Below are 12262 nucleotides of genomic sequence, written 5' to 3' on the forward strand. Positions count from 1 at the left end.
GCAACCTGCGCAGTATTCGCGTGCTCTGCTGGCGTTACTGGGCCGCTATCGGTGGACATCCATATGTTGCGTGTTATACGTAGCGTGGCGTCGTTACGTATATCCCTGCTACAAGACACGGACCGACTACTGTAGGTCGGAAATTTCATCGTGCCAACCCATCCGTCACAGCGTTTCCGTATCAAAAATCAATGTTGCGTCCAGTGGACACACCAAAAAAAAAATAAGGGCAGTTTATCAGTAGCCGTGATAGCAGGTCAATATTGCAGCGACCGTCTTTATTTTAGTCCATTCCTATTGATTACAGAAAGGACCTGAGTCCATTAAATTCCACCGAACATGATGCTTACTATTTCTTGATATCTCGTTTTTAATTAATTGGCTAACATGTATTATAATCAGGAAAATGTATTTATGACATAAAATATACTTGACGTCACAGTAGAATATGTCAATATAGATTTTTCCATTTTTCCGCAACATTGTTGTTTAGGACTCCGGCCCTTTCTGCAATCAGCGATTCATTTGTATTCACATCACGCTTGAAATAAGAAAGAAGTTAACGTCACCTTGTTGGCGGATGTCAAAAAGGTATTTTATTTACAAGCAGGCGGCTGCACAGTGGTTCCAGTTTGTTGGTTTGATGAGAAGTTTCAGGCAGTTAGTTGACGTTACAAGAACTTTCCGAGAATGTATCTGAGTAAATTAAAATCTTTTTTTTTTTGTGTTCAATTGGTTCGAAAAACAACACGCCACCCGTTCAAACTGTTTCTTTCGTCGAGCCGTGACTTCATTTGATGTGCTGGGAAATACCGACAAATGACGGATCGAGCCCGTTGCGTACCTTCGTGTCAAGACATGACGCGCAACGCTGCAACGGATCCCGTCCACACATGCGCGTTTTGGTTACGCAACATATGGCCACCAACCTTCAAAGAGCGCGACAGATGGCGAACGAAAGAGCTTGCTGATAGCCGCGGCGCAAGGGAGTCACACCGGGTCCCAATTCACAAAGGTTGCAGCCTTTGAATCGTACAATTGTATGAAACGTTTTTGACGTAACAACGTCTAATAAATCGATGAACGCCGGCTGCACGCACGAAAAAGTGTCCCGTTACGCACATTGTTCCGTTACGCTTTGTCCCGTTACGCCCATTGTACGCTTGCGCCGCATCGATATCTCTTCCACTCGATTGGAACAACCATCGATTTGACTTTTTCGAGGCACATTAAAATTGAAACACTCCCATTCGTTTCCTACTTTTCCTATCATCGTCCTATCCTTAACAGAATAATACAGATTGGAAGAAGTTAAATAGCAAACATGTGTAAAAGTTATAGTTAAAATAATCTCTTCGTTAAAGTTATAAACATATTTGAATTGATGAGTGCAAATAAAAGTAAATTTATCAATTAAATTGTAGATTTCATTTCATTCCTTCTTTGTATCCATACAAAATAGTGACAATTCAATAAAAATGTTTCAGTTTTATTCATTAAAGTATGCAATCATTTCATCAAGTGTTTTTTTATGACGTTGTCACGTTAAACTATCGTCCGTAAACCGACTTTACAGACAACCAATTTTTTTAAACTACTTTTAACACGAGAAACTTGAGCATGTATCCCCTTTACCGGCATATACCTACAAAGTAGGTCAGGTCGTGGATAAATTTGTGGTAACATTATTGATTTTAGTTTTTTTTCCGGACGTACACCATTTATGAAATGGCGCATGTCTAAAAATAATATTAATTGAATGTTAAAAACTCCAAGAACCATTCAAAGAACGTAGTAACATTATCACCATTTTTTTTCGCAGCTGCGCACTCCATACACAGCGTACCAGTTACAGTTAAAAAATGGCTTTAAGACACAGGAAACCGACTTCATTGACGATGCACGCAACACTTTTTCTTGTAATGTTTAAGGGACAATTAAAAAAACACTTGAAAAAACAGAAAGCTTAACATTTATCTGCTTAGCCATAGACATAAATAGTCCTCGCGTATCTTTTTTACATTTTGTATGCACCATTATTTTTGCAAAAACTTCTTTAAATTGTACAGGTCAAGATAATTTTATAAAATTTGTTTTAGAAGTGAAAAAAAAAACATTAAAAAAATAAGCTATGTCTTCGATGAGCTACAAAAAAAAATTTCTAACTGAACCTCAAAAGAAAACAGATTTCATTTTTCAGATATAGAAATAGATATGATTATTAACGCTGCTGAACAACCCTTCAAAGCATTTTAAGTATAAACCTGTTTTCACTTCTAACTCGTTACCGCCGCTGGTTATACTCACAATGAGTTTGTTTCGTTCCGAACATAACAACGTTAGTTATTTATTTAGTAAAATTATTTTTAATTAAACTCATTTCTCTGTGGCAGTTTTTGTCACAATGTAGCAAATTGTAAACAGGTTGATAGCGTCGTGTTCGTGAATCACAATAATCTTCTCCAAAAACTAACCCATTAAATTCTATAAATATAAAATTACGTTAAAACAAAATTCTTCCAGCTATACCTGAACATTGTTTTGTTAGTGTCATGAAAATACATATTACAAATAAAACTGTTGGCTCCCTGAAATAAAATATTTCAACAGAAAAAAATAAAGAATTAATCTAGCCGCGCTTCAAAACGAACGTTCTTGGACATTACAGTTACTTCGAACACACGAACACTCTGGCGCTCTTGATATCGGTGTAGCTAGTTTTTTTTTTTTCCGTCAGTATACAATTTTCCAGTTTGTCATTTGAAAAAAACAACCACTTGGCCAGTGAGATAATCGCCGACATAAAATTTAGTCTAACACTAGATAATGGTTAAAGCCTACTAGTAAAATATAAAATAATATTGCATTTTAATTTGAGCAGGTACATTTTGGACCAAATATGTCTGGATTATGGAAGCAAGATTTATTGGTAGCTGTATCTTTTGGCATTGATTTCATGACTGACACTTACGCTATTGTTGTTGCAAGCAATATGTTCCTCGTGTTATTTTTTTATTTCTCTTCATTATTATAGTTTAACATAACATAAGGGGACGAAACAATTATTTTTTTGGTGAGATAACCATTATCATGGTACCAATTACCAATGTCGTAAAAATCAAAAATTTTACAATATCTAGATGTCATAACAATATGTATTAGGTGTTGCTGTTTATCACTTTATCACATTACAATTACATCACACATTTAAGACACACGTCATACCAATGTTCTCTGCCTAAATTAAGAGCATTGCAAAATATAATTAGAGATTCAAAAACCCAATGTATTATCAAATACTCTCGTTCTGATTTCGTTCCTTAAAATTTATTTGGTATTAAGAAAATATAAGGGGCAACACAGCCTCTTAGGATTAAATATATCTAAATCAAAACATTCAAGTATTAATATTACTTATTCCAAAGGTGCACACAAATGCTCCAATATTTAAGGAAAAAGTTTTTTTTTACACTATCTTAGATTTCAACTCTACCAGTGTGACTTAGAACAAACGTCTACAGAACTTACCGTATTAAACTCAATTTAGAGGTACATTGATTGAACAAGAGTTTCGCCAAGATGTGATTTTGAGTCTCAGTGTTTCCGAGGACACTTACCAATTTGTATTAGGAATATTAATTAAAAGTATTTTGATCATGTATTTCGATAAAAACTGTAAATATTCAGACATCTTAAAAAACCATCATCGTCAATTTATATTTTTCCCTAAAATAGTATATGTAGACCTAGTTTACAGTCAGATCAATTGAAATTAGTTGGGCAACACCTGAAATAAAATTCCAATACTTCTTCATCGCTATGGTCAAAGTCGTTATAGAATCGGACCAAATTCCCTCCATTACAAATTTTTCCCAACACAAAAAATTTGAAGGGTTTTATAAGTTTTCGACATATCCGGTTATTCTAACGATTGATTAAAGACTTCGCCTCTATATATGCTCCAGCTTGTTTACCCCAGTGCCATACTCAAGAGTGCATTGTCTAGCTATAAGGCTGGCGAGAAGTACTAACAGTCTTCTAGGAATCCCTAAGATGGTATTGTCTCATCATTTGGTGATGATGATAGGCGGCTTGGACACCAAATACTGGCACTGAAGGTAACAGTCTCAGACTTCAATCTGTGTTTGGTACATGTAAGTATTACTGGTGATGGTGTCTCTGGTAATAAAAAGGCTAGCGATCATCACCCACTGTCTTCAAAATGTTTCCATAATTGTTTAAGTCTCACATGAAGGTGATGCTCACGCGCAGCCTGAACTTCGTAAAACTCTCAAGGCAAATCGTAGCACCAATCTTTTAAACATCGGCTGGTCTGGTCGGGCACAAGAAATACTCACTATCTGCTTGGATCCCTCGAGGCGATGACTGTCATTCCACCACATAATGGTGGCAGGAGGCCTGGACTCCGAGGACTGGCAAAACAAGTCGTGACACTGGCATTGAGAGAGCAGCTCATCTGCCCTAGTAGTAAGGGTGGGTGCTAAAGTAAGAAGGCTAAAGAGGAGTAATCACGGTCTCATTGGATCCCTCAATACGATGAATATATCTCCAACATGTGTTGCTGGCAGGTGGCCTGGGCCCCGAGGATTGGCACGGCAGGTATGTCCCAGTAGTAAGGGAGTGTCATAGTAAGAAAGCTTAAGAGGATTACTTACTCTCTCCTTAGATTCTTGGAGATTATGACCCGCTCTCAACCACGTGGTGCTGGCAGGTGGTCTGGTTCCTCAAAACTGGCACAGTTGGTCGCAGCAGCTAATCTGTCCTAGTAGTAAGGGTGTGTTTTATAGCGAGAAGCCTCAAGAGGAATTCTCTCTGTCTCTTTGGATCCTTCTAGATGGTGACCAACCTTCCACCACGCAATGCGGGCAGGTGATCTAGCCCCCAAAGACAGGCACAGCAGGTCGTAGAGCCAGCTTTGAGACAGCGGCTTAACTGCCTCAGTAGTATGGGTGTGAAGATTCAAGAAGAATACTCACTTTCTCTTTGGATCCTTCTATCCGGTGGCTATCTCTCCACCAGGTGATGCTGGCAGGAGGTCTGGACCCCGAGGACTGACACAGCAGGTCGTATCGCCGGCCTGAGACCGCGGCTAAACTGCTTCAGTAATAGGGTGTGAAGACTCAAGAGGAATACTCACTGTCTCTTTGGATCCTTCTAGACGGTGGCCATCCCTCCACCAGGTGATGCTGGCAGGAGGTCTGGACCCCGAGGACTGGCACAGAAGGTCGTAGCGCCGGCCTTGAGACAGTGGCTGGTCCGCCCCCAGTATCCGCACGTCCAGCGGTGCGACTGCGGACAAATAACCACTTGGAAGCCTCCATCACACTGGGCTATTTTTCTCTAGTTACTTTTCGAGAGAAAAAAATTCGAACCTGTGAGTCTTAATTCGTGTTGTCACTAGAACGTTGAGTGCTGATTACTGGTGACAAATGAAATTTCTTATTTGTTCCCAAGTAATTTTTTTTCATTTTATGGAAGATCTGAATTCCAAAATAATTATATTAAACTTACATTTATATTAAAATTAAAATTACTTTACAGATATAATTGAATGGATTAATAACTTTTATTTTTTAAAGTAGAATTGAGTAGTGTAAAGTAGTATATCCGTAGCTGTGACATGGACTCGGGAGTGTGGATGTGGATGGTTTCAATGTTTGACCCTCATGACGTCACGGCGGCCATCTTGCATGACCTTGGAATTCAAAATATGCTAAAAATTGTAAAAAAAAAACCTTAAAATTGGCCAAACAAATAGGAAACAAATTTCGCCTATAAATAAAAAAATACCTCTAAATTCCAAAATTAAATTTTATACCGGAAAAAACACGTAAAAAATAATAAGTTTGGAATTTTAAGTGTCTCAAAATACTTTTGCCTTGAAAAATTCCCCTTTGAGGCATAATTCCCCGTCGTCAAGCCTCCAATAAGCTTCTTGAAGGGAGCTTTGATCTCGACCTTGGCCCTGGCCACAATCTTGGATGACGTCACATCCACAGTTTTGTATTATATCACGACCGCCATTTTAAAAATCCTTCATTTTAATCAGAAAAATTAGAAAAATGTATAAATGTATCAAAATACCTATTTATTAAAAGTTAAAAAAGAAACATATTTATGTCATGAAGACCTCTCAGTTCAAACCTGGCTTTGGAGAAAAAGACGATGACTCCTTCCTCCACGGAAGCCACCGACAGACCGTTCTCCCACCACTTATCCCAAGAAAGGTATTACGTCAGCCCTTATAACGTCATTACAGCCATATTTATTTCATCTGCTAGAGGCCGCCATCTTAGATCCGACATATTGTTTCGTCTGCTAGAAGATGTTGTCGCCATTTTGGTTTAATATTTACCCGCTAGAGTGTAGGTTTATTTTAACAGTCCACTGTTACGATATCCGCCATCTTGCCGGCTGTCTTGGCCGCCATCTTCAAAATCCGTAATTATTTAGCTATAATTTGGGGAAAAAATTCCAACATTTATAAAAAAACTAGCTTATTAAAATAATGATTTACTCGATCGCATGCAGTGCTTGGTTCGATCCTTGCTCGATGCAAAAAAATATATAATTAAATCAATCATACAAGAAAAGTGAAATGTTCAAGAAATAAAATAAACAAAATTACATATAAAAATTTATTCAATATTTTCCACTCTACTACAAGTAAAAAAGCAAAGATCACTAGCTTTTATCTATTTCTACAGTAATCTTAAGAGTACGAAAAAATTCATTTGCATACCATAGAATGTAATTTCAGGGTATCTCCAAACGACAGTTGATTACCTCACATGTAGCACAAAGTACAGAATTCTCGGTTTCGTTAAAAGGACAGTGATATATTTCACGATGCCTCACACTGAACATGTGCACAAACGTGTCTTGCCACAGAAGAGAACATTTTGATCCCGATAATTGCGCAACCAGTCCGTCACAATTTCTTATGTGTCTTTTTTTTTTTATCTTTTATAGCATACAACCTGGATAAAAAAAAAAACACGTTGCACTGATATTTAATGCGTTTAAATTTATTGTTACAATCGTGTACTGTGTGATCACGAATTTTAATTTAGTTAAATTTTCACCCATAGGGTAGGTACTCGAGGAAATTTTCCTCCAAATTTCAAATCTCTAGGTCCACCGGTTCAGGCTGGACGATATCTGTCAATTAAGAGTTTTATTAAGTTAATCGCTTGCTGTTTTTTTTTCCGACGCCTCGTTCGAACTGCGAAGTGTTTAGAGATGTGCAAACATGTCTGAATGTTTGAAAAGTGTCGAAGACGCGGCCTCCTCCTTGTTTGCACACAGGCGACGACCCCCGACGCGACGACAAACTCTCGGCCGCGTAATCGCGTAAAGCCCTAGTCAAGCCGCACGTAAGACCCTTGTCGTGTTAACGCTCGTTCTCTCGACACGCTCTGTTTGTTGAATAGTGTGAATATTCCCCCGTGGAATATTGTGTTTACGATTCACCCAGTAAGTTCGATTTGGCGATTTTATTTTCACAGCACAAAAAAAAAGTATTTCTCGCAAAGAACTGTTAAATGCGATTGCTAAAAATAATTAAATTAAAATTTTATCGAAGCATTTTTTGAAAGTGGTTAAAGTGAATTAGGACATAATCTCTTGATATCTCAGAAATCACAAAATTCTGTAATCTGATCTAAATATTCTAAACTTTATCTACCTCAAAAGTTTGAAAGGTATCAAACTAAAAAGGCTGGGAAAGAATCCTAATTACAATACAATCTCGAACAACCCCACAAAATTACTACTTTAGTGCGTTTACGTCTGTTTTTCTTAATACTTTAATTGTTAGCATTATTTTTTTTAAAAAACGACATTTCAAAAGCGTAAACTTGTACTCCCGTAAGTATCAGAGACACGCGGAAGTTTCGTAAAAAAAAATATGACATAAAACACTTTCAGGAAAAATAATAACTTATTAATATAATTTTTACGTTTATTGTTAATACATATCGCTTTTTTTAAATGCTGTTTACACTTTTGCTAAATTGCCCTTATCAACATTTATTTGCCCATACCAGATAATCTAGCTGTTCGAATAATAAAAAAATTCTTATTGTAAACATTTTTCCCCCTCATATGTATTATTACATGTCCAGTTTTTTCCTCTCTAACACCCAGTTACATTTCATTATTAGGAACTCATTGTTTTTACTGCTTCAAAATGAAATGTTATAGAAGAAAAAGGTTTAATTTTATTGTTCTGAGAAAATTATGTTTCTATCCAAGCACATTTGTTAACTCTATTACTATAAAGTGCACAGATTCTATTCAAATAGTTCCAACCAAACAAAACAATCTTGAAATGCGTAGCAAAATTTTCCTTGTTCCTAAACATAAAACTGAATGCATTTAAACAACTTTTTTTTAAATCTCCAGGTTTTTTTTTTTTTTTTTTTTTTTTTCGCGCAGCTGCTCAAATGTGGTTTCATATCTTTACCGCCCTGATATTTATGACGTACTTCTAAGACAGGACAGAAAATATTGTAGAACTTCAAGGAAATATTTTCTGTCTCTCTCGAATGGCCTCATTTAAAGTGTTGCCCGGCTTTTGTTTTTATTTCCAGGCACAGGAAACTTTCTGAAACTCGGGCCGCCCTTCCTATCCCCCCTTCCCTACCCCCCTTTCTTTCCCGTCGTTTCCCCTTCCCCAGTCGCGGGCCATCTTGCGCCTCCATATCTTCTGCCCCTTTAATCACCAGCCATTGTTCACCGGAGTTGCCTCCGCGTATAAACAAGCTTTCCTCTCCGCCCGCCTCGGAGGGGAAGAATAGGAGGGGGGGGGGGGGTGCGAGGTGGAGCGCGCCGTCGTCATCGGGATCTAGACCGCCTGATAATTAAACATGGCGGACGGGCACAAACTCCCTCCCCCTCCCCAAACGTGGCACGCTGTTGGAGGAATTCGCCTCCCCTCCCCCCAACTCCTTCTCGACACCCCGTTATGTTCCTCTAACTCGCACCCCTGAGGCTGAAGAGAACATAACACTGCCCTCAAGGGCCACGCACAAACACACACACACACAAACAACACCCCCAACTTTCTGCAACAACTTCTCAAAGTGCGTTAACTTTCTGCGAAGAGCTGCGTTAACTTTTGTTTCCTCGTGCGCGTGCGCTGCTTCCCCCCCCCCCCCCCCCCAACCATCCCTACCCCAAATAATTTCAAATCCCCCTCATACGTGGGGAATAATTGACATGATAAATCTCACTTTAGTTTAACTTGTCTTGCCGTTCTTCGTCGACCTGTTTCCCGCTCCGTGCATCGCTTTATTTATTTTTTTAATTATTTTCGAGACTCATCTGGAGAAACAAAGAAAAGCAAAGTTTTAGTCAATCAAAGAAAAGAGAACATTTGAAGTATTATTATCTTCCTATATCATTCGGCAAGATCAAATAGTACTGTGTGGACACCCTTACGATTTGCTCGTAATTTAACTCTCCAAAACTTCATTTTATGAAGATAACATTCTTAAAATTCCTGGTACTAGCTGAAGTTTCACCTCTATGACCTGAGATATAACAAATAAACTGTAAAACCTTTGACTCATACTCAACTTCAAGAGCAGGAAGTATGGCCAACGTCTCAGGCGTTTAGCAATTGAAATTGAAACCTCAACAAGAAATAAAATATTCTTAGTTTTAAAATATTTTTCAGGGGATTTAAATACATGTTCAAAGGTGGCCAAAACTTAGTATTTTATAAGGCGGTTTCTTATCAAATTGTCTTGATGAAGTCTAGAGGGTTGAATGTAACACAATTCCTGGTAATGAAGAATGATTTCGAATTGTTTGAGGTATTTTGCACAAATTACATGCCTCAAAATTATTATCAAGAGAGATAATTGCCATTAAGAATATATTTAAGTATTATGGGATTTTTATTAACTTATCTTCATTTTACATCAAAAAAAATTTATCATTTGAAATATTTTTGGTACGTTTTCGTAAAAATCATTGTAATGCTTTAAGGTTTGTTTTAAAAAGTTACGTGATATATAACATATTTTATTAGCAACAGATAATGTTATACTACATGATTTGTTTCAAAATATTACTCCTTTTGCCTTCGTCTGTAGGATTTATCATACTTATATCAAATTCTTTCATTACTTCCACTATAACACCAATTGCTGGTCTTTTTCAAACTTTGCAACCAACCGTTATTTGTCATTTTGGGTACTGAAAATATTACTTTAATTATTACAACTTAATCATTTTGCTCGTGAGTAACACTAAAACTTAAAGGTTTATTTTAATACTTCATATCTTAAACAATCAAGAGTAAGGGCAGACAGTGTTTTATTTCTTCTGTACCTCTGACGTAAATGACGACATATCACAAAATTGTAAATTTTAAGGAGAGCCAGTTATAGATTTGTTTCAACTTAATTTGCAGTTTTATTTGCTGGAAATATGAATTACGCAGTGAAAATTTAACATGTTATTTTGTGTTTTCTTACGCAGAAAGAAAACTCTTTGCAGGATAAAAGTTTAATGTTTTAATTCCATCAACTCTATTTCATACAAAATATGCCATTGAGATATTTACCTCCGGGATACAGATATATAGAAAAATAACGATTTTGCTTAGGTTTTGCATGTAAAAGTGAAAAGTTGGCAAACTTTTACGTAATCTACTATATAAAAATAAGTCGGGTTTTCCTTCCTGACGCTATAACTCCAGAACGCACGAACCGATTTCCACGGTTTTGCAGTCGTTGGAAAGGTCTCGGGCTCCGTGAGGTTTATAGCAAAGAAAATTCAGGAAAAATTCAGGAAAAACCAACATTTTAAGTAGATGGCGCCGGTGCGTGATACATTGTTTGACAGCTACTCATTGTTCTCTGCTCAGTTAATTTCATGTGACAAACCGGTATTGTGTTCACTGTGAAATTGTGAAAAAAAAAGAAAAAAAAATAAGTTATTCGTTTCCTAACATTTCAATTGGAAACCATCAAATCAACTACTCATTGTTCTCTGCTCAGTTAATTTCATGTGACAAACCGGTATTGTGTTTACTGTGAAATTGTGAAAAAAAAGAAAAAAAAATAAGTTATTCGTTTCCTAACATTTCAATTGGAAACAATCAAATCAATTACTCATTGTTCTCTGCTCAGTTAATTTCGTGTGACAAACCGGTATTGTGTTTACTGTGAAATTGTGAAAAAAAAGTTTAAAAAAAAACATATAACGTATATTGTGCAAATTTTTATTCAATTTCAACAGCAGTCATTTGTCTTTAAGGTCGTAAGTTGAACTGTGTAAATTATGTGGATCGTGCATTTGAGGTTAAATTCACCACTCTGTCCATAGCCCAAAATGCCTAGAGGACGACGTGCCAACATCGGCCGCCGCACAAGACATGCAAGCCAGCAACAAGTGTATTCACAGAACTTAAGCGAAGAAAGACAAAATATAATAAGAGAAAATGCCCGATTGAGACAACGCGTGAGCACACGAAGATCATTGGCATCATACAATCGCTTGGCATTCCAATATGATCCCACTGCGAACTACAGTGATGATGAAAATTTAGATAGTAAATTATCCAACGGAGTTTTTGAACTCTCTGGAGTTACCAGGATTTCCACCACATAACTTGCTACTCAAAGTTGGTACAGTTATTATGATATTGCGTAATTTGAATCCACCGCGACTTTGCAACGGTACTCGACTTTCGGTTAAAAGACTTATGCCGAATTTGATTGAGGCAACCATTATTAACGGAAAGTACGCAGGTGAAAATGTATTTATTCCTCGAATACCAATGATTCCGACTGATCTTCCGTTTGACTTCAAACGATTGCAATTTCCAGTTCGCCTTGCGTTAGCAATGACAATTAACAAGTCGCAAGGCCAATCGCTTAGTGTTTGCGGAATAAATTTAGAAAATCATTGTTTTTCACATGGGCAGTTATACGTTGCGTGTTCACGAGTTGGGAAACCATCCGCTTTGTTTGTGTTAACGTCAGACCAAAAAAACAAAAAATGTGGTTTACCAAAGAGCACTTCAATGAAACGGATAATTTGCGGACACGTATAACGCTTCGATTCAGTATTTACTTTGGATTCACTTTCATTTACTTAGAGAAGTTCAACTAAATAACACTTAATTTTTGTTATCAAAATGAATTCATTACTGTTGTGAAATGAAATAAAAATTTTCCTTTTCAAATATAAAACAAAAAAAAATTTTTCTTCATCTTTTAATCAC

At 37.0% G+C, this 12262-nt stretch overlaps 1 protein-coding gene across 1 annotated transcript in view; it reads right to left on the reverse strand.

Annotated features, from left to right (window-relative positions):
- The window catches only part of LOC134536317 (hemicentin-2-like), a 365105-nt gene that overhangs the window by 37151 nt on the left and 315692 nt on the right, over window positions 1-12262 (reverse strand). The window contains exon 6 of the mRNA XM_063376068.1: window positions 5159-5310. Coding sequence (XP_063232138.1) covers window positions 5159-5310 — 152 coding nt within the window. The remainder of the gene's footprint in view (window positions 1-5158; window positions 5311-12262) is intronic.

The sequence above is a fragment of the Bacillus rossius genome, chromosome 10 (genome assembly GCF_032445375.1).
Source record: "Bacillus rossius redtenbacheri isolate Brsri chromosome 10, Brsri_v3, whole genome shotgun sequence".
In the NCBI taxonomy this organism is placed as follows: Eukaryota; Metazoa; Arthropoda; class Insecta; order Phasmatodea; family Bacillidae; genus Bacillus; species Bacillus rossius.